Source organism: Phyllostomus hastatus, unplaced genomic scaffold (genome assembly GCF_019186645.2).
Source record: "Phyllostomus hastatus isolate PE091 unplaced genomic scaffold, TTU_PhHast_1.1 phas_contig_80, whole genome shotgun sequence".
Taxonomy (NCBI): domain Eukaryota; kingdom Metazoa; phylum Chordata; class Mammalia; order Chiroptera; family Phyllostomidae; genus Phyllostomus; species Phyllostomus hastatus.
Genome location: NW_025333960.1, coordinates 5,383,352 through 5,406,819, shown reverse-complemented (window position 1 = coordinate 5,406,819; position 23,468 = coordinate 5,383,352). Strand labels below are relative to the sequence as shown.

Below are 23,468 nucleotides of genomic sequence, written 5' to 3'. Positions count from 1 at the left end.
ACCTAACAATGGCTTAACTTTACCCCATGCTTAATTGTAATTTAGCTAGTTTTAGAGTTCCAAGTGGTGCGTAAGAATTTCAAAGATTTTGTTCTTTAAATGTTAGATGTCTGAGGTCAGTCCGATGCTGGTTCTTTGTAGGTAGCCTGTTCTTTCTGGAAGTTTTTAGGATTTTGTCTTACTACTTTTGGCTCTGTTTGAAAGTGTATTTTCCTAGTTTGTGGTTTGTCCTCTTGACACTATGGTGACTTGATAGTTAAACAGAGAGTAGTGAACTATAATGTAACCATAGTCATTCCTTCATTGTTATAGTGCTTTTATTTTTATTTGAGAAAATCTTCCCCACCTTCAGGTTGTCTACTGTATTCTGGAAGGTTGGTTTTGCCTTTCACATTTAGGGCAGTAACCCCCCTTGATTGCTTTGAATGTGGTTTGAGGTAGTAGAATTCTAAAATATAACAGGATGTTTCTAGACTTTTTTCCTTTTATTATTATTTAAAAAAATGTTTTTTATCCTTACCTGAGGACATTTTTTTTCCATTGCTTTTAGAGAGAGAGGGAGGGAATTGAACCTGCAACCTTTCAGTCCACAGGATGGTGCTCCAACCAACTGAGCCACAATGACCAGGGTGGTATTTTTTCTTTAAAAAAAATTTTTTTTGTAAATTTCAGATATTCCAAAAGTAGTAATAGAAGTACAGAAGGATCCTCACATGTCTATTACCCATCTATAACTCAAAACTACTCTTGATTTATAATATGTATATATGCCTTCTTCCCCAATTATCCCCACCTCCCCACAAAAAAAGACTGTATTAAAGTAAATGGAGACACATACTAACACGTATTGGTCTTTTTTGATTCATCCTGCTTGATGCTTAGTGATTTCTTTCAAAATACAGATTTCTTGTCTCAAATTGGGGATCCTCTATGATTCTTTAACAGTTCTCTTCTATTATGTCTGTTCTATCTTTCTGGAACTTATCTTTGATTATTCTAGGCTCATTTTCCATTTCTTTAAAGTTGTACTACTCTATCCCCCAGATCTCCAACTTATTCTCCAGGCACATATTTTGTACCATCCTTTTGTTTGGGGGAGTGGAGTGTGGGTAGGTGGCAGATTGGCAGTCATTTTAATTGTTAAGAAGTCGTCTTTTTCTCTGGTTACTCTTTCACCAACACAAAGCACAAAAATGCGGAAAACATGGTGGTAAATTGAGTGCAAAAGAGATAACTTGCTTTCAGTATGAGAGCTGAAACAAGAAGGTAGAGCCTCACTTTGTACTACCTCAGCATGGAATGTGTATGTCAGGTGACTCAAATTTTTTGTAGAGCTGCTTCAGACATGTTCATGAATGACTGAAAACTGCAAGTATACTAGATTTTGGGGGTTACAAATAAATTGTAGCAATTAGGTTAGTTTACGAATCTAGAATCTGCAAATAATGAGGATCTGTGTCTATTTTCTCAAAGATCTGTATACGTTCATCTTTGTCTTTCATACATGTGTCTTTGTTTTCTTTGAGTATGTGTTAGTCTTTACTTAATCTGTTTATTTTTATGACGAGATTATTATGGCTAAGTAGAGAAAACTGGTATTTTTATTTTTCTTCTGTTAGGTGCTCTGTTTTCTTAATAGCTCACCCACTTACCTACAGGTTTGGCTGAGTTTCATCTAAGTTAGGTTCGGTGGTTAGCAGGATTTCTTGGTAGGGAATTCTGAAATGCCAAAGTCAGGAGGACCTGATTTGGGGAATGGAGCATTTTAATGTATTTTGTTCCTTCTTGTCCCTCTCCTTGCCAATGTCTGAGTACTGTATTTTAAGTTCTTATTTCTTCTTTTTTGCATTCTAAATCATCTCACTAGAATCCTTTCTCAAACTTTTAGCCTAGAACAGAGTTATCTGCCAGCCTTGGTGGTCTTTTAATTGCAGTTCTTTAAATGAATCACCTTAGGACTCATTCCAATTCACTCCATTTTTTGATTGAAGGTTGGAGGTTCTGGAATTTCATCCTTACTGATTGCCATATGGGCTTTTGTTCCCCTTTGCATTTTCTGTCTCACTTTCTGCTTCCTCTTTTGGGATTCTTCCAAAATTTTAAATTTCTGATGGCACACTGATTTCTAGCACTGTTGTAGTGTTACTCTTTTCATCATTTCCATGGAACCTTAGGAGGGAGGAGGAGTTGTGGATAATCAGTTTGCTATATACAGAGTGCTGGGTGATTTTTCTTACTGGGTCATGTTTGGAAGACATTTTCAATGTAAACATGTTATTTCAGGATGTACAAATGAGGTAATCCTCAGTTCAGTTGTTATTCCAGATATTTTATAATTTTATTTAAAAATGCTTTAGTTTGAAAGATATTTTTAATAATTTTAGAATATGTTACTGTAAATGTATTTTTGCTTTTTGCTCAAATATGTAACATAGTTTTTAAAAAGTTATAGAACATTAAAAAAGATTTTGTGAGATACCAAAATTACTGTGGAATTTATATCTCTTGGAATGGTCAAGGTTTATTGTAGTATAAATAACTTGGAATTTTATTACTAGAGAGCTTGGCAGTTTTCCTGGTATTTTTCTTATTTAGGTAACTTGATTCATTATCAGAAACTTTAGTAATCAAGCTTTAGGAATAAAGAACTAAGCCTTTTTTTTAATTACCACATTCCGTTTTCAGGTTTATGAGTTGGCGTATCACAAGACCAAGGTTAAAGTTTAAATAAGGGTGTCATATTCATAGAGATATTACTTAGTCTGCATGAGGGAGGGAAAGGAAATCAATATCTAGGTAATTAGATATTAAATAAAAATAAATCACTTAGCCTAGAGTTCAGTGGAGTTCATTCTCTCATTGCTTATCTTTTTGCCTTTTAAAATGAGTCTGGAGAAGAGAATGACATGTGGGGAGCATGCCTTGTTGCGGGGTTTCTTCTTTTTTTGTACAAAGTATTTAAAATCTTTTTGTCATGACTTTGGTACCATAGAGTTACTTTTTATTCCACAGTTAATGACCAGGTCTTTCAGGAAGAAAAATTTGAGGACCTTGTAGGGGGTTTTTTTTTCCCTTCTTTTTTTTAAAAACCTATTGAGTGCTTGAAACCTTTTAGGGAAGAAAGCTGCTTTCTCAGCTATAATAAAATGCAAAAATAATGCAAAAGGATGGTAGTCTTGATCCCCATGTTGAGCATTCCCAAGGACACACACTCCCAAGGTGCTGCTGTGTTGAGTGTATGTCAGGGATTTAATCATTGTTTTGCCGACTTGTAGGTTGTAGAGCTGCTTGATGCCAATTTAAAAGAAAATAAAATTTGTGAGTTAAATATAATTAATTTAATTGTTATGTGAAATATTTTTTATGTTTTATTTCTAGCTCTCGTGCTCATTCCCCCATGATAGCTGTAGGAAGTGATGACAGTAGTCCAAATGCAATGGCCAAAGTTCAGATTTTCGAATATAATGAAAACACCAGGTCAGTACTGCTTTAAGTATTGTTCCAAATTGCATTTAATTTTTAAGAATGATGTTTCTTTATTCATTAACTGAATTATGCATTATTTATTACATATTTGCCAATTTCCTGTGATATGGCATGTTCTTTGATAGACTATGATAATATAAAATTGAATGATACAGAGGACAAGGCAATTGATTTCCCAGTACTATCTTGCAGGGAAAGCAAACAAAACAATTAAAAATGGTGATGAATTTTATAAACCAGGAGAACAAGTTTACACTCAGGGAGAGGGTGCCAGGAAGGTCCATTCAAAAGCAGACCTATAAGATGAGTAGAAGTTAGCCAAAGAGGGGAAAACATTCCAGATGGAGAAAACTGTATGTGATATGGTTCGTGAACAAGAGAGCCAATATATTTTTTCCTGTGTTTGGAACATAGGCAAAGAATAGTGTGGTGAGAAATATGCAAGGCTTATATATACAAGACTTTGTGTTCAGTGTTTAGGATTTGTCTCATAAGTAATATGAAACCTTTGAAAGATTATATAGTTGGGGAATAACAGGATCAAATGATAGTTAAACTCTTCTATATGTGTCGAAAGTATTTTGGAAGGGAACATGAGTGGATTTAGGGCAAGATGCTATTATAATAGCCCATGTGGGAGATTATAGTGGCTTTGAAACAGTAGTGGCAATGGGGACGGAGAGAAGTGAATAATTTAAAAAGTAGTATCAACAGGATGTAGTGGATGATTGGATGTGGGAGGTGAAGAAGAAGAGGAGAATATCAAGATGATTTCCAAGGATCTGGCTTAATAATTCAATGGGTAGTGTGTAATTTCTTGAGATAAGGAATTTTGGAAATAGGTCCGATTTGGGTAGAGTGTAGGAATACGTGAAGAAAATTTTAATTTTGATCATGTTGTGATGTATGTATTCAGAGTCTTCATAGGAGAAAAAAGCACCCATTAGGTGATTGGCTGGGCTTCACATATGCCAGATAAAATTCTTGTGTCTAGTAGTCAGATATTCCATGGAGCCAGAAGTAGAAGAGAAGAACTATTATAATTCCTATGTGTTTTGCAATTCAGAATGTTACTACTTAGGTTCTTAAGGGATTCTTACACCTGCCTTCTACCTTCCTAGATTCTTGATTTCTTTAGCGAGGCTTTGTCTGTGGTGGTACTGTCCAGTTGAACTTGCTGTGATGGTGGAAATGGTCCATATCCGCACATCTGATGTAGAAACTTGAAATTTGGCTACTACAGCTGAGAAACTGGATTTGTTAATTTATATCAATTTAATTTTAAATAGGCATATTTGGCGAGTGGCTGCTGTGTATTGGCCAGCACACTTCTAGAATGTAGAATGGAAACCTTCTTTTAGGACTCCTTTTAAGCTACCAAAGCTATGAACCACATTAATAGCACATTTTAAACAGGTTTCATGAACAGCTAATGTTGTTAAAGTAGTTTCTTTTGACCGTAGCTGAACAGAGTGAATGTAAGCCATAAGTCATAAAACTTAAAAGGTGGACCATTTCTAAAACATAGAAATAGAAAGTACTTTATAAATAAGGTTTTTTTTTAAGTGGTGGAAAGTGTTTAAAACTTTTTTAAAGGTTTTATTTATTAATTTTTAGAGAGAGGGGAAAGGAAGGAGAAAGGGAGAGAAACATCAGTGTGTGGTTGCCTCTCCCATGCCCCCCAATGGGGATCTGGCCTGCAACCTAGGCATGTGTCCTGACTGAGAATCGAATTAGTGACCCTTTGGTTTAGAGGCCAGCACTTAATCTACTGAGCCACACCAGCCAGGGCACTTATATAAATAAGTATTGAGTAAAGGGATAAAGAACTTGGATTTAAAAAAAAAATTACTGATTGATTTTAGGGGGGGGAAGGGGAAACATTGATTTGTAGTTCCACTTATTCATGCATTTATTGGTTAATTCTTTTATGTGCCCTGACTGGGAATTGATCCTGCAATCTTGGTGTATGATGATGATACTCTAACTGAGCTACTTGGCCAGGGTTAAGAACTTGGATTTAGTTCCAAAACAAAATACAGGGCAGATAGAAAGTACCTAAATATTTAAAAGAATCCAGTGATAAAGATAATCCATGGTTGTATATAAGTCTCTATGGTAGGAGAATACATATACATAGATCAGGGGCTGGATCTCCTATATTGTCTCATATAACAAGGAGCCTCACTGTGGAGAAATTTTGGAGTTAATTAAGTGGCTCAGTTGCTTTCTTCACATGTCTGTCTTCTCTCTGTCTTTGTTTTTCTTCTTCTGTCTTTTACAGTGTCATTCAACACTAAATCCAGGGAATGTTCTCATCCCAAAATCTTTTAATTATATCTGTAAGGGCACTTTTTCCAAATTAGGCTACATTCACAATTTCAGGGGTTAAAACTTGGACATACTACATACTGCAGAGGTAAACATTACTTTATTGTGAGCAATATAAAAAAATTGAGGTACATTGATGTGTGGAATTTTAAAATGTTTATTTCTGGAATTTTTAATGTAAATTAATTGGTTTTTTTTTTCACTAGGAAATATGCAAAAGCTGAAACCCTCATGACAGTTACTGATCCTGTCCATGATATTGCATTTGCTCCAAACTTGGGAAGGTCTTACCACATTCTAGCCATAGCAACCAAAGATGTGAGAATTTTTACATTAAAGCCTGTGAGGTGAGTTTTCAAAGCAATTACTAATTTGAAATATTATTATGCTAAGCGAAATAAGCCAGGTAGTGAAAGACAAATACCATATGATATCACCTTTGACAGGAACCTAAACAACAAAACAAAGAAACAAGCAAAATATAACCAAAGACACTGAAATAAAGAACAGACTGACAGAGTTCAGAGGGGAGAGAGGGAATTTCAGGGGAAAAGGGGAAGGGTTTACAGGAACCTAGGGGTGGGTGGAAATGGGAGGGAGGAGGGGGGAGGCTTGGGTAGGTGGGTTGGGATGGGAGTAAAAGATAGAAAATTGTACTGCAACAACAATTTAAATAAAATTTAAAAAAAAAGAAAGTGTTCTTAACTCTTGATTATTTTCGTGTGTGGGGAAGAGTGTAGAGGCTATTGAGATCTGAAGAATGAATTCCTTAATGAACATTTCATCCATAAATATATGGGGGATGAGGAACTGAGTAAAGAGATTTATATTTTCTTAATTTTAATTTTTTATTTTTTAATTGTTATTGTTTTATTATAGTTGTCCCAATTTCCCTCCATTGTTCTCCCCTGCCCCGCCCTATCTTAATTATGTTTTATTCATGCTGTTACCAACAATGAATTAGAACCTCTGAATATACTTGGTATTCTATAAATGATTGAGTGAATGATAGGTGACAGACCAAAGAAAATTAAATTAGCACTGAGACATTGTTGTGAATAACTTTTTAGTTTATTATTTAGTTATTATTTTAATTTTGGAATTGTTTTATGTCTTTTTTCATTCCTTTTTTCTCCTTTCTTTTCTCCTTCTATTGTTTTCTTTCTGCTGCTTTTCTTTTAAAATGAATCATCTGTTTTATTCCTCTACTTTGGGGGAATAAAATCTTCTGTTGTATCTTCTATCAAACAGGCAATCATTATCTTTTACGTGGTAGGATCACAGCAGGTACTGGGGAGTCAATTGAACATAACACGGCCCATTGAGCTAATAGGAGTAGGGTATGGGTATGCAAATTATTACTATAAAATAATATGGGATGTAGGTGAGACCATATATTTTTGTTTAGGTAGATATTCTGTGTGTGTGTGTATGCATGTGTTTAAACCTTTTCCAAAAATTCCTCAGGAGCATTTTTTTGTTAACAGGAAAGAACTTACATCTTCTGGTGGGCCATCAAAATTTGAAATCCATATAGTGGCTCAGTTTGATAATCATAATTCTCAGGTATGGCGAGTGAGTTGGAATATAACAGGAACAGTGCTGGCATCTTCAGGTGATGATGGCTGTGTAAGATTATGGAAAGGTGAGGTTTCAATGAAGAATTATTGCTTTATGTTGCTGCTTTAAAATTTTCACTTAGAAATGCATGCTCTAAACATTTAGAAAAAATGATCTTTCCACAGTTACTTTTAAATTATGTCTTACATTAATTTGTTATTTTGAATCTTCATCAGTTTACCTAGTTCATTGCATTTAGTGACTAATTAAATTGTTTAAGTTTCCATGTGGAACCAAGCAATGTTAAAAACTAAAATAATTGTAATAGAATATGCAGTATAGTCAAGATACTATTTGCTCTATGTGTAACATGCAAACTCAGGATAGGACTAGAGTCACCTTTTTTATTAAACAATTGCTTTAATGAATCAGCTATTAGTATGAGAAAATCCAGCCTGTTTCTCAGTTCCCCTCTGCAAAAATTCAAGACTCCCAAATTCAAATCTCTGAAAAAATTCAAGAATTTTGAGGTCACTGATTCTAAAGGTTTCTTATAAATGCCATGCTGAGAGAGACTTTGGTCTGTGTAGGCAACATTGTGGTTGTTGTAGTATGGTCTACACTTTTACATGGATGTTTATCCACTGGGCAGAGGTGTTCTTTGTGGACCACTCTAGCTAGTGGTTTCCGATACCTTGTATCCAAAATTATAGCTTAGTTCATTTAACCTGAACAATGAACTGTTTTCCAAAGTACAGTTTGGCTAAGTCAGTTTTACGCTGTGGTAGAAGCAGCCCAGACTTCCCTTTCTTCAGTGTAATTTGGTTTCATAGGCATTGCTGACCTTTCCTGCTTCTGGGCTTTAGTGAGATCACCCAGCTTCATGCCGGTGGGGCTCCCTACCTTGGGTTTCTTGGGGCTCAGTGTCTCCCCTGGCCGTGTTTGCATTTGAAGACTTAGGTGTTGGATAAGCCACTCAAACCCAAAGGTTTTGTTTCCTACATCCATCTCTGAGGACATCATGTACCCACATGACTTATATTTGCATAACCAAGAAAACAAGTCCAATACCCTACATATACAAAGAATTTCTCTTGATATTAAGTTAATGTAAAATGTTGCAGCATAGAGAATTACCTCTAAGTAAGGGAAGTGGGTGCTGAAAGCTTTATTTCTAAATTAGTAATTATTTTAAGACTTTAAAAAATAATTGTTAAAATTAAGACATGTTGAAACATATAAATGTTTTATATATATTTATAAAAATATATTTAAGGCATTTATAAAAATATCTTAAACATTTATTCTGAGAGAAATGGAGCCTGTAGGACACTTTAAGTGTAATTTGTTTCTTTAATTGTTTAATTGTAATTTAAGGATGTGAACATAGATTTGTGCCCTTGAGCATAGGTATTAGTCTTGTTAATGTATTTGACCATTTTCCTTTCAGCTAATTATATGGACAATTGGAAGTGTACTGGTATTTTGAAAGGTAATGGGAGCCCTGTCAGTGGGAGTTCTCAGCAGGGAAACACAAATCCTTCCCTAGGTTCAAATATCTCAAATCTTCAAAATTCATTAAATGGATCCTCTGCTGGCAGGTAGGCTGTTTATGGAAAAACTAAAAATTCTCTTCTTTTTCAGTTATTCTGGTCACCATACTAAAGTGTGTTATTTAACTGACTTTAAGACTGAATTAAAAACTACTCACAGAAAAAATACATATTGTTGACTTTGTATTTGGTTTACTTCGTTGTGATATTTAACAGGTAGGTTGTGAGGCCATTAAACAAAATTATATTCTGAAATTTAGATGAAGACAAACTATGGGATGGAAAAAGTGAGGAGTTTAGTCATAGATTATTAGTGTGTTAGTAGTACTGGCAGTGTAGCCTTTGACTTGGGTCAAACTGAAAGTTTCAAATAAAATACATTAAGGCTTTGTAGAAGAGAGTAAGTTAATATTTTTGTTTGTTTAAAACTTTAATGGAGATTGTAAGAAGTAGTAAATTCTGAGTACTTTCCTAAAGTTTTAGGAAACTTCAAAGCACAACTTTAAAAACTGTCCTGTGGTTATTCTGTTGTCTTCTTAAATAAAAGAAGATAATTGTATTTAAAATTTTCTCAACTATTTTTATATAGTTGTATTTTTTAAAGAAGTCCTGCTATTTGATTTTGAGGTTTAAGTACTTGCAAGAAAATAGTTTCAGGTTACAATAGAAGTTATCGGATTATAAAGATGATTTCATGAGGCAAAGGATACTAGTGTAAATTAAAAGAAAAACAAAATCTGGGTTTTGATTGTTGCCTGTACTGCATATTTTCTGTTGTGAAGAACTTTGAAGTTTTGATCTGTATTCTTACTTTATTAATAACCATGTGTGTTAGATCTGTGATGCATTCTCTCTTCATTTGTATTATGTCCTTTAACAGAAAACACAGCTGAGTACCAGCTAACTGGAGTAACTTTGCTGTTTGCTGCTTGTTGCATGCATACGGGAATGGAAAGTGAGCTCCTTTTTCCCTATCCCAGCACCATTTGACCTCTCCCAAGATACACCAGCGGCCTGCTTACTACTAAATGCAATCCAAAGGCTCTTAAAAATACAGTATATATCTTTCCTTTGTATTAGCCAGGTTATTGACACTATTTGAAACTTTTGAAATACTAATGGAGAGGCTTTTCGTTCAGACACTGTAACCAAAACTTTTTTTGAAATGTTTCTGAAACTAACATGGGTTTTAAAATGAAAAGGATTATTACCATCCTTACAAGTATTTGGGAGGAGGGAAAATATCGCTTTATTTGGAGAATATAGGCCTATTTCCTTTGCTTTCTAAAACAGTAAGATAAAATGATGAAAGTGGATAATTTTAATTTGAAGATTGAATAGATATTTTTCATGAAGGTAGCTTTGAGTGTTAATTTGTTTACCTTTTGTAGAATTGGTGCGTACATGATATTATTCAGTACAACTCTGTCATTTCTTTATAATATTTTAAAAATATTAGTAAAGGGGAAAAAAGTACCGTATTTTTTGGACTGTAAGATACACCTAGGTTTTAGAGGAGGAAAATAGGAAAAAAATTTTGAAGCAAAAAATGTGGTAAAATATTTAATAACATAGATGGCATAATAGTTCACCAGTGTAAATGTAAACAGAACTCAGACACATTAACAACCATTATTTTTCCCAAATGGGGGTGGTGAGTGCGTCCTATAGTCCAAAAAATACGATAATAGTAAAATGAAAAACTGCACAGTTTGTAGCCAAATTAAACATTTGGTATTGCTTCATTTAAAGTTTGGTAGTGAAATGGAAACATCTTTGTAAGTTTTTGATTCCTATTTGCTAAAGAAATTAACATTTTTAATATGTGCTTGTATACTTTTATGGTGTAATTTGATGGTTTAAAGTTCACGTCAAAATTTGGAAACGTACTATAAGAGAAGCAGTTAAAATTTTGCTGAAATTGTGCATGCACATCTTCCACATTCTTTGTCCCAGAATTTTCTTAGTTGGCTGCTTCATATAGTTCATATCCTATAGAAATAAATGTGACTTTGATGACAAGGCTATAAATCTTTGTTGGCTAAATTAATGCACATAATTATTATTGATAATTTATAAAATGGCAGAAAACAATAGCACATATTCTTTGAGCCCTTTTAGTTATCAAAAGTTTGTGCTATACTAAGGTTTTTCAGAAAAACAACTAAGAATATTCAAAGATTGTTGTTCTTTGAAATCCAAAGTATATTTGAATTGGTTTTCAGTATCATGTTTGAATTTTAAAAAACTTTGTGCCTGCTGCTACTACAAATGAAGCATTGCTTAAAATAAAGAAAAAACTTATTAGATTTGTAAATTTACAGGATAGCATCAAATGTTTCTGAGAGATTAGAAAATGTTTTAAATTGTAAAATTTGTCCTTTGTACATTCATGCTGCTAATTTTTTTTGACATTTTAAGTTTAACAGATCATAGTTTTTTCTTTAAAATTTCTGTACTTATTTAGGCAAGCTTGGTTTGAGTAAGGATCTTAATTTTTGCTATTATGTTCTATTAGTTTTGGCATGAATATACTAAAGCTTTTTTTTTAAGCATGTGTTTTATTCTGTTTGGTTCTCTTTGTATTTACCACTTCTCTCTCTCTCTTTTTTTTCTTTTTCTGTGGTTTTGTTCTGTTTTGGTGTTTTCCTGTCTTCATTGTTGCAGATATTTCTTTCCCCTTCTGGATTCCCCAAGAGCTGGATCGAGATGGTCCAGTTATACACACCTCCTTTGTCCTCCTCTTCCTCTTGTTGTAGAGCACTCTTGTGATGTTGACACTGCCAACCTCCAATATCCTCACCCTTGCAGGCAATCTCTGTCTCAACCTCTTAATCTATTACTTGAGAATGAAGGGATTTAAAACACTGACTTAACACTTAAAGGCCTTTTTCAAGTGCTTGTAGATGCTTTTATTCCTGGCTGCTTTTTGTTTTTCTTCATTTTTCTTTCAGAAAATTTTTCTAATTAGGATCTATCTTACATGTACCTATATTAAAATTGGAACACAGTGTTTAGAACCTAAACATGTTTGTGCTTCTGCATCACAGGGGCATTACTTTCATTGGTTGATAATCTTTGATGAAAAGAGTTATGTACAAGTAATGTTTTAACTGTGATTCACCCAGTAGCTGACTTCATAGTGCCTGTTCTGTACATTTTATTTTGAACTGTTACATGATGTTAAGTTTCTAATGGTTTTGCATACTGGTTAATGTGAAAGCATATCATAAAGTTCAATCTGTCTTTGAGACATATTAAGAGATGTTTTTAATTTTACAGGGTAATCTTGAAACTGACCAGTTTGTAAAATAAATCATTCCTGTGTATAAAGCAGCAAAATATAATATAGACTGGTTGGCCTTTTTTTTTTTTAAACAAAGTAACTTGTTTTTACTGCTTGGAATTACTGTTTAAAGCTTTTGTAATTATTCTTTGAGTAGATTATTTAATAAAATATATTTTAAAAGATATGAATCTGTTGCCTTATAAAAATATAATGTATTCTAGCCCTGGCTGGCGTAGCTCAGTGGATTGAGCGCGGGCTGCGAACCAAAGTGTTGTAGGTTCGATTCCCAGCCAGGGTACATGCCTGGGTTGTAGGCTATAACCCCCAGCAACCGCACATTGATGTTTCTCTCTCTCTCTCTATCTCCCCCCCTCCCACTCTAAAAATAAATAAATAAAATCTTTTAAAAATATATATATATAATGTATTCTATTTGATAATTGGTAAAGCTTATGTCTCCTTAAAATATGTTGTTAAAAAACAGAATCCAAATAATCAAAAATTAGGGGGTGGGTATGACATTTATTTAGAAGGTAGAAAGGCACAAGCATGTAGAACTAATGACTTTCAATCTAATTAGACATTATTTTCTTTTTCTTTTATATTTTATTTTTATTTTTTATTTACTGGGGTGACATTGCTTAATAAAATTTTATGGGTGTCATGGGTTAGATTATTTTCTAAAATCTTTTTAAATTTTAAAACAATGTACTGTATTAATTATGATAAATGATATATATGGGTCTTGTAATATTCCTTTTGGTTCAGTTTTCTCAGGAGTTTTCAAAGACTTAACTTCTCTAGGGCTAGAGAAAGATGTAATTTGTTCATTTCAAATGTGACTATCAGTTAATCACACATAGATGATACAATAGTTATAACCATGTATTATAATTTATAATTTAATTTAAAGACACCTTTCCTGTGAATAGTGTCATATCCCTAGAGCTTAACATGCAAAGGATAAATAGCTGATAAGATATATGAGGTCTGTCTGGGAAAAGTCCAGTCATTGTTAATATAATGAGAACAGTTTGTACGACATCAGTGTAATCTGGCGGCCAGTGAGACTGAGCTAGAATGAGCATGTGTGAACAATGACGACTTCACTGTACTAGTCAGTGGGGGGGTGGATGCCATTGAGTGAGCATGTGTACTGTGTGGCTGTTGCATTCAAAATGACTGAGCAAGTAGAGCAATGAATCGGCAGCAAATTTTGCATTAAGCTTGGACATTCCTCCACCGAAACTATGTGGGTGATTTAGAAGGCCACAGCTATGGGCAACTGGTGATTGGCAGCTTCATCACGACAATGCATCTGCTCATGCATTTGGAATGCTCTCAGGTGCGACTCTTCCATTTGGGTTAGTGAATAAGGTTGGATAATACCAAATATTTGTTGAGTACCTCCACATGTGCCATTGTTCTTTTAGATACCTTATGTAAGTTGATTTAATTCTGACAACCAACCTCTGAGGCAGGTGCTTGAATTATCCCCATTTTACAGAGGAGGAAACTGGCAGCTTATAATCATCTGCCCAAAGCTGCACAGCTAGAAAGTGAGAGCCAGGATTGAGATCTAGGCCGTATGGCATCAGAGTCTAGGCTTTTCTGCCCGCAGGTTACTTTGGATTGTAGAGCCCTGTCACCAGTCTTGTTGGGTGTTATGGCAAGAGCTTGGGTAACTTGATTTTGGAGGGGGGGGGAGGACATTTATTAAGTTTGGCACAAGGGCTACAGAGTCTGGAACATATAGACACATTCCAGCAGTTCATCTCCAATGTATAGCCATGCTATAGAGGAATTAAAATACCCTGTGAAGCAAAGGGTTGCTCATTATACTCAAATAGCATCCTTTCAGTTCTAGAGCTAAGTATTTTTTGGGATTCAGAATATCTTGAGATTTTGTCCACTTGTGTTTGTTCATTGAGTGTGGAGAGAGGTAGAATAGGGGTAATGACACTTTGCAAATGTTAAGCTGGGAGGTTTCAAGAAGAGATGTCAAGAGAACTGTGGCAACATGACTCAAGAAGCCAGACCTGATCAATTAAAACAAATGTTGAAGTAGTGCCCAGGACCAACCTAATAACATGAAAAATGACAGTACAGTGTGAAAGTGAAGGCAATTAAGGATAAGAGAGACGATGGTCTTCAGGTGATAAAATAAGGAAGGGTGGTTTGTGGTTCAGATGGAGAGAGACAGCATTTCTAAAGGTAGAGAAGAACCAGGGTATCTAGGAATGATGGTTGAGTAACATTTTAGAGGTGGTAGTGATCGAATGAACATGTTTTCCCCCCACCAGGCTAAAATTAGGAGTAGGATTTAAATTCAACTATGCTTTTTCTTTTTTTTCTCTTCCCAAATGCACCGTACATCTTAACTACTGAATGAATGACATTAAGGAGTTAACTTGGGAAAAGAGACTACCTCTGAGACTGGAAATTTTGAGGTAAAGGAAATGAAAGGTGTGAAATTAAATTACCTATATGGTTTCAGTGACGGTAGTAACTAGGTAAGGCCTTATGCTGAGCAGATTGTCGGCGACTGGCCATCTGAAGAGGTTAGGAAAACGTAGGGTTAATTAGGGATGAATTTTGTCACATCGCCTCACGTTTCCACACCAGGCCAATAAAGACGCCATTTTGTAGTGAGCTATCGTGAAGCTTGGATCCCGAGGAATGATTTCCTAATTGGAGCTTGTTAGCAGTGGGTAACATGGACAAATCGTGAGATTTCAGCATCTGTCAAATGGTGATGGGTGGAAAAGATCTGCATAAGTTCATGTAAGCACAAAAAAGTGGCAACAATACTGAACTCGGGGTAGTATGGTCACAGGTGTGCACAGGTGTGCACAGGTAACCAGGTTCTTAGTGATCGAGAACAAAGAATTGAACCGAACACACAAAGTTTATAGCATAAAGAAAGAGGGGAGGTTTATTAAGTGATAGTACATACCACAGGACACGGGAGTGAGCCAGCTCTGAGCAGAGGAAAAAAAAAGGGCACGTGGGCTGGGGGGATTCTATTCTTATAGAGGCAGAAGCCCCCCTGCTAGTCTTTGGCGGGCTTTTCCTGCGCAGGTACAGGGAGTTGGATTTCAAAGCTACTGCGCATGCGTGGTTTCCCATGACTTTCTTGATTGGCTACTGGAGAAGGGAGTCCCACAATGTTATTTCATTATAATGATATTATAATGAATCAGGGGTAGCGCGCAGGCGCATTCTATGATTCAGAGTTGTCCCAGAAAACAGGAACAACCCGTCTTAGGGGGTCTTTGTCATGTATAGGTGTTTTCTACTTCAGCCCTGCGGGGCCTCGGAGCTTCCTTCCTGACTACCTCCTGCCTCAGTATCACTAGAAATATTTCTGTATATAAGGTGGGTGACGATGGTTTGGTTTCCCAAACGATTAGGTCGGCATTACTTTCAAGTCGTCTAAGTCTCAACACGCCGCTCTCGGTTAGGTTAGAGCGAGAAAGCCGTCTGCAGGTCTCTGGCACTGCTGAGCTCCTCCCACGCTGCAGAGCGCGCTTCTCGGCTTCAAATCTGTAGCGCGTCGTCCCCGCCCAATTGTGGGGCTCAGTACTTGCAAGGTCCCTTCGCGCTGTCCAATCCAAAGCCGTCCCTGAGTCCCTGCTCTTAGTTCTTGCCGCAAACAGACGTAAACGTGAGGGACTGCGTACGGCAGGCTCTGGCGGGGGCTGGTGCTGAGGAAACGCGCACGCGCCTTTGCAGCTCCTTGGGGTATGTCCTCCACGAAGTTTACACCGCGTTCTTGCTTCTGGAAGTAAGGGGATTAGGTGAGGAGGATCGGATCCTGTGTTTTGACATGAGGTTGGACCGGAGGCAGTCGAATACATTTTTGGCCGCGATTCGGCTGCTTGGAAGGCGGGTCAGTGACGGTTTGGGAGGGGTTGGGAAAGGGGCGCAGACTTCCGGGTGGGGGCTATGGAGGTGAGCCAAGGTCCGGCCGCTCAGTTCAATCAGTACACTGGTCGGGCCGCCACTAAGAACTCCGCTCCTGGAATTTAATTGGAGACCACCGTGTCTGAGACTCTTAGCCAAGGACTAGAGAGCGTCTTTGAAAGCAACGGGCTTTGATTTTTGGGGGATCACGTCCCGTGTTCCTTCCATATGGTGATTAACAAACCCGCTTTGCTCTGGAGTTTCTTGTTTCGTGTGTGATGGGTGGTTCTGTTTCTACTTTTTGTCTAAGATTCAGACCCAGGAAGTCATATTGTTAGCTAAATGCAGAAGGGTCTGCCAGTGTCACCCATTACTCACTTCTGTTTTGATTTCTGCTAAGCGGCACTTCCCTACACTTCTTGTGTCTGATTTATGAATAAAACGTGAAATAAGTCAATGCTTAATGCCATTTTATTATTGCTTTTTTTTTTTTAAATTTCAGACTTTGTTTAGTAAAACACGGGGTCCTTTTCGAGGTAGTCTTGTGGAGGACAGCTCTTTTTATGACAGTGTTTCCATTTGCTGTTAACCACTTTGAAATTGTTCACCTGGAGTTTTTACTGCTCCAAGATCAGCTTTTTCTTCAAATTGTGGTTTTGTGGACAAAGTTTGCAGTAAGTTTTGAAAATATACTGAATTCCTGCATTTTAAGATACAGCTTAAAATGCCAGGGTTAAATATTGGATATTTGGGAAGTATGACTGTCTTTTTTTCCACAGCACATGCTTTTAAATGTGTTTAATTGTAAAGGTAGCCCTCCAATCGATGGCTACCGTAAATGATATTTTACATATCCGGAAGTGTAATTAAAACAACTAAATATTAATGAACTCAAATGCAAAATTTTGAGGTTACCACTTTAAGGAAATAGCAAGAGAAATCTCAAAGAGGCTACTTAGTTCAAGTATTAAAAGGAAAGATAACATGATATTGACTGCACTTTAAGTGATGGAGAAGGGGTGAGTAATGCAATATAGAGGGAAGTCAGGGAATTTTCCCTTTAGGAAAGCTTTAGGAATGTGGTATGTCTATGGATGGTGTAGAACAAGTGTAATAATCCTTTCTGGAAATCATAAACAAAGTAATTAGAGTACATTTTGAGGAATCTTCCACTAGGTTGTGTTACTCTTGCAACCATAGCAAAGCTCTGGCCAACCACTTAACACTATATCATAATTGATAGAGATTGTCAGCAACCTGAGGGGAGTTGCCTTATTTATTTTTGCATTTCTGCTGCTAGTAGAGTGTCTTTCATGATTTGTGTTTGATAATGATTGTTGCGTGAATGATCTTTGCTTAATACATAAATTTTCTTAGATTTGACTCCTAACAGGAATAACTCTTAAAGAGTTTGGTATGTACTTTAATGCAGTTTTTATATCTGTAAATGAATAGCATAGTAATTACAAGACCAGACATGGGAAGGCTAGTTGGAAGACTAATGCAGTGATTTAGATTAAAAAGTGATGGGTGCCTTGACTTGTGTTGCTCAGTTGTTTGGACCATTGTTCTGTAACCAGAGGATTGTGAGTTCAATTCCTGGTTAGGGTACATACCTAGGTTGTGGGTTTGGTCCTAGTCCAGAAACGTACAATCCCTTGGTAGGGTGTGTACGGTCCCTGGTACTGGCATGTATGGAGGGCAATTGATCAATGTTTCTCTTTCTTCTTTCTAAAAAAAAGCAATGAAAAAATGTCCTCTGGTGAGGATTAAAACAAAATAGTGATGGGTGGCAGGTTTTGGGAATATCTAAATGGGTCTTAGCTCCAGAGATATATTTGGACTTAGAAGCATTATAATTTGGTAACTGAGAGAGCAGAAAGGATCAGATGGTCTAGCATGTATAGCAAGAGAGTATGGATAATACATATCAAAACTAACTATAATAGGAAGAGTGTTGGGGGGAAAGGTAATCTAGTTTTATATATGTTGGCTTTGCACTACAGAGCCACTTGGAAATAGGAGTGTCAATTTTAGAATAGAGGAGGTCTGTGCTGAGGTGATTTAAAGATGAGTGAGATGGCATTAGTGCAAAAGGAAGAATACTCCAGAGCCAGACTTGCCTGGGTGTGAATCTTCTACTCCTATATGCACTGTGTGGCTGACCTGGAAAGGTCTCTTAATTCCCTTTTTTGGCCTCAGCTCCTTCAATAGTAGGGAAAATGGCTACCATGCAATTCTGGTGGAGGGATTAGAGAAATGTATATATTGGCTTGGCGAAAAAGTTGATTTAATTTTATTCCTCATGATGGTTCTAGTAATGCTTAGCTGTCTTTTACTTCATTTGAAACAATTTGTTAGATTGTATTGTGACAGCTGTCTTATCTGCATGCATTTAAAAAAACTTACCAAAATTGATGAATTTTTGTGGAGCCATTTTAATATTGAAGATGGAAGAAATACACAACATTTTTGGCATATTATGCTTTATTATTTCAAGAAAGGTAAAAACACAACAAACGCAATAAAAGATTTGTACAGTGTATGGAGAAGGTGCTGTGGCTAATTGAATGTGTCACAAGTGGTTTGCGAACTTTCTTGGTACTATTGACATTTTGGCCAAATAATTCTTTGCTCCAGGGCTGTCTTATGCATTGGAAGATGTTTAGCAGCACCCCTGGCCTCTACCCACTAGAACGCAATAGAGGGAGATAGCCGACATAACTTGAAATATCCAAATGAATAAAGTTATTGGTGAAAATGAAAAATGTGTCCTTTTTTTAATGGAAGAAATCATACAGACTTTTTGGTCAACCCCATACATTTCATGTCAAGATCTGAGATCAGAATCCTGGGTAATCCTAATATAAGAGGAAGAGGTGTATAAGTAGTAATTTTGGATTTTTCTAAGACTCTTAGCTGTGAGTGGAAAGTGAGAATTGGTGGCAGGAAGTGCAAGTGAAAGATGGAAGAACTTTGAATGTGTTTATAGAAATCAAGAAGAGGAAATAGAAATATTCAAGAGGAAAATGCTGGGGCATTATTTGAGAGGAGGGTACTTACATGATAGTTGGTGATAAATTTCCTGTGTATTGACATAAATGAAAACATTCATTTAACAAATTTATTGAGGTCTACTCTGTGCAAGGCACTGCCCTGGATAGGAATTCAAGCATAAAACAGGCCGAATCCCTGCCCTCTGGGGCTTAACTTTCTAATATAGGGGGAAATAGTTAAATGGTGAATTATACAGGGTGGGGCAAAGGTAGGTTTACAGTTTTGAGTACATGAAAAACAGAATTTATTCTTGTATTATTTATTAATTGTTGTGTTATTTTCCATGCAATTGTAAACCTACCTTTGCCCTGGCTGTATAGCATGCCAGGTGGTGCTGAATACTACAGAAAAAAGAAAGGAGGACAAGGAAATTGGAGTGTATTAGAGTGTATAGATATCTGAGGGAAGACTTGACAGGTAAGTGGGCATTTATAGCAAGACCTGAAAGAAGTGGAGGAGCAAGATGTGAGTCTGCCTTGGATATCAGTGTGCTGGAAGGAGGTAAGAGTAAGGGCAAAGGCTCTGAGGCAGGAGCTTTAATGTGTTTTGGTGACAACAGGGAGGATAGGATGACAGGACAGGAATGAAGAAGGGAGAAGAGTAGTAGGAGACAAAGTCAGAGATTATCCTGTCTTCATTGGTCATTATAAGGACTAACATTACTCTAGATGGGAAACACATTGGAGGGTTTTGAGCTAAAGAGTGAAAGTACTTGATTTACCATAGCAGCAGGGGTGTCCAACATTTTGGCATCTCTGGGCCACACATTAAATACACAAACAGTAACCAAAAACTGATGAGCAGCAAAAGGTTTTAAATAAATGTACTATATTGTGTTGGGCCACATTCATAGCCATCCTGGGCCACATGCAACCTGTGGGCTGCAGTTTGGACACCCCTGCCAGGGCTAACTTTAGTGTGGTGTGAATAGACTAGGGGAGGAAGAAGAGAGGTGTGGCGAATGAAGGCTATCATAGTGAGTATCCAGGCAGGAGGTGGTGGTGGCTTGACCAAGGTGGCAGCAGTGGAAGTAGTAAGAAATGGCAGGTTCTGGTTATATTGTTACAGCATAACCATTGTCATTTTCTTTAACAAGCTTATTGATTTTGGAGGTGGGGAGGAGAGAGAGAGAAACCATTTGTTTCACTTTTTTATGCAGTCATTGATTGCTTCTTGTATGTGCCTGCAACCTTGGTGTATTAGGATGAAGCTCTAACCAACTGAGCTACCTGACCAGGGCCATTGTCATTTGTTTCGAGATTGCATATGGGAGTGTGTGAATATGAGAGAGAGGAGTCAGTACTGACTAAAGTTTTGGGGCTTAGCAGCTAGAGAATGGAGTTACCATTTTGCTCTTTGGGGAAGATTTGAAGAGCAGGCTATTTTTTGAGGAGGTTGGAATGAAATGGAATCAAGATCTAAGTTTAGGTGCCTGTTAGATATCTAAGTTAAAATGTTAAGTAGGTAGTTGAATATCTGAGGTTCAGGAGAGAGGCCCAGGCTCTGTCACTGCATTGGTGAGAGGGGTTGGGATCAAGTACAAAGAGGAGAAGTGGGCTTCTGACAGGAGCATGGATACTTCATCCATAATTAAATAAGTTTTGTAGCTCTCTAGTGGTCTTAAAACTTTTTCTATTTTGTAATTAAATTATTTCATACTACCGAAAATCTATACTTCAGTGCATTTTTCATTGACCCTGGCACAGTCCTTCCTTTTTGTCTTTCTTACCAATTGTGGTAGCTCTTTGAATACCCTTTCAGATTTGAAGCCCTCTCCCTACTGTAGGTTGATGAGATAGTCCTTTCCTGGGCTGTAACATACAGGTTAGACTCCTAATATACAACTTAAGGCTTTTAGGATCTGGCTCCATGGTTTCATTTATCATGTTATTTTATATGCCCTTTGCCAAAATACACTGATGCACTTGCTGTTGCTACCACACAGTTATTAGAGTGGATTTTGGAGTCACACCTGGATTTGAATGTTACTAATTGTAGTCTTGGGTAAATTTTAGTTAAATTTAGTGTCTGAGTTTGTTTATTTGTAAATGAGGATAAAGGACTTAAGGTAATAGGTATGCAATAAATCTTAATATTTCTCCCTCCTTTGCTTATGTTTATCAGTCATCTTTAAAAGCCCCCTTATCAAGCCCTGGCTGGCATAGCTCAGTGGACTGAGCGCGGGCTGCGAACCAAAGTGTCGCAGGTTCGATTCCCAGTCAGGGCACATGCCTGGGTTGCAGGCCGTGCCCCCCAGCAACCGCACATTGACTTTTCTCCCTTTTCCCTTCCCTCTCTAAAAATAAATAAATAAAATCTTTTTTTAAAAAAGCCCCCTTCAAGGTAAAGCACCAATACCCTCTCATTTATTAAGCCTTTTCTAATGTAATGATTTTCTTTATTGAAGTCCACATAGCCCTTATAAGCACTCGGACATACTTTTGAAATTGAGTAACGTCTCCTCTGAGTACTGTGTTAGGGTCCACTTGAACCAAAGGCTAATATGGGCTGGAGGTTCTCTATCAGTAATATATGTTCTTTGCCATTGTTTTCTAGCCTTAGTTTTTTATATACCACTTCTACCATTTTGCTTTCTCCATGTGTCAAATATACTTTAATTTAAAATTTTTCTTTAAGTGGACTCACTTTTTAAACTGTTTACATATCTTTAATAATAATCTCTGAAATCAGGAACTATATTTTGCTAGTTTTTTTAAAATTTCCTATTCCATGTTAGAATGGGTACCCTACTAGTACACTTTTAAGTATATCCTAAAATCATCTGTATGCCATCAGTGTTGTCCCTTCTTTGCTTCTTTACTGGATCAGTTTGTGATTCCTGTTTTTCGCTGTAGCAGTCTGAGACTAAGTTAAGCTGTGTTGTGTTTCATTATTATGTTAATATAGTTTGATTTTTATATTCTCAGCTATAAAGTAGCAAAATATTCTGAGAATTACTTTAGCTCAGAATGTATCTACTTCTTAGTGCTCTTTCCAAAATATGATTTTTTTTCCTATGATTTATGATACTTGTTCTCTTATTTACTAAAGTTTTATAGTAATATTTGATTCATAGAAACTTTTATTGTTGCAGTGATATGGAAGATTTTCGAGGTATAGCTGACGAGTCATTTCCAAGCTTTTTAACCAATTCATTACTTGGTAACAGTGGGATTTTGGAAAATGTCACGTTTTCTTCAAATCTTGGCTTGCCTGTTGCTGTTTCAACACTTGCTAGAAATGGAGCCAGCACTGATAATAGGTAAGAATTGTTTGAGCAGATGATGTTTTTTTAGGTCCAGAAACCATCCAATATGCTGATACGTCTGTAAAATTTCTGTCAAGCTTGAGTTTTTGCTTTATCTGAGGGAGATGGCCACAGAGATGGAAAATTAATATGGAAAAAGATTAAATCTTAATGTCTCTTTCCCAATGACATTGCTTTATCAGTGGTGAATGAGTGAATTTGGGATTGAGTACCAATGACCTTTGGTCTATTAATTATTTTTTCTGCCACAGTGTTTTGGCTTTGTATTAGTACAGCCTTAATGGTGGCTGGTAATTTGAGTTAAATATGATGTATACAGCTTGCCCATTCTTAAATATCTAAACACTTTTCTGCCTTCCCAACCTAACATTGGGTAAAGAGCATCTTGTTTACCTTTGGAATGAAGGGGCTGGATTAACTCTAAAATTCTTTCAGCTTTAAGATTTCTGTGACTCTTGTTTAATACACACATGCCCATTGCTGATCCGTATCAGTGGTTTGCACACAGGATGACGGTTTTGAACACTGAGGCTCAATTTGCTTTACCATCTGATTGATTTCATAATCAATATATCTTATGTCACAGTGAATTTTAGATGTGCATAATTTAATTAAAAACAGATTTTTTTTTGTGTGTGTGTGTGTGTATAGGTATTCTAATATCCAGGCATCTTATTTAGTAGAAGGGAGGTTTTCAGTTCCGTCTGAGTCATCTCCCAGTAGCCAGAATGAAGCTGAACCAAGAGTGAAGTTACAGCTTAGCTTCCAGGATGATGAGTAAGTTTGTACCTCCATGTTGCTTTTACTGTATTAAAAGTGAGTCTCAGCCCTGGCTGGGTGGCTGAATTGGTTGGAGTGTTGTCCTGTACACCTGAAGGTCTCAGGTTTGATCCCTGGTCAGGGCACATACCTAGGTTGTGGGTTCGATACCTGATTGGGGCACATGTTGGAAGCACCTGATTGATGTTTATCTCTCTCCCTTCCTCTCTCTAAAATCAATAAACCTCTCCTCAGGTGA

The 23,468-nt window shown here is 36.6% G+C and overlaps 2 protein-coding genes across 16 annotated transcripts in view; both read left to right on the top strand.

Annotated features, from left to right (window-relative positions):
* The window catches only part of SEH1L (SEH1 like nucleoporin), a 58,274-nt gene extending 45,789 nt beyond the window's left edge, over positions 1–12,485 (top strand). Inside the window, exons 5-9 of one of the 2 annotated variants that reach the window (XM_045850071.1) lie at positions 3,379–3,477; positions 6,024–6,164; positions 7,305–7,462; positions 8,828–8,978; positions 11,598–12,485. In XM_045850071.1, the coding sequence (XP_045706027.1) occupies positions 3,379–3,477; positions 6,024–6,164; positions 7,305–7,462; positions 8,828–8,978; positions 11,598–11,793 (745 nt within the window). In that variant the 3' untranslated portion in view covers positions 11,794–12,485. Of the gene's footprint in view, positions 1–3,378; positions 3,478–6,023; positions 6,165–7,304; positions 7,463–8,827; positions 8,979–9,810 lie in introns of both variants that reach the window. The other variant, XM_045850072.1, reaches the window with a different exon arrangement.
* A 3,398-nt stretch (positions 12,486–15,883) lies between these two features.
* Positions 15,884–23,468, top strand: part of CEP192 (centrosomal protein 192) — a 137,743-nt gene continuing 130,158 nt past the window's right edge. For 2 of the 14 annotated variants that reach the window (XM_045849777.1, XM_045849776.1), the window contains exons 1-3: positions 15,920–16,111; positions 22,277–22,444; positions 23,072–23,227. In XM_045849777.1, coding sequence (XP_045705733.1) covers positions 22,281–22,444; positions 23,072–23,227 — 320 coding nt within the window. In that variant the 5' untranslated portion in view covers positions 15,920–16,111; positions 22,277–22,280. Of the gene's footprint in view, positions 16,112–22,276; positions 22,445–23,071; positions 23,228–23,468 lie in introns of those variants that run through there. The other 12 variants (XM_045849779.1, XM_045849778.1, XM_045849782.1 and 9 more) reach the window with 10 other exon arrangements.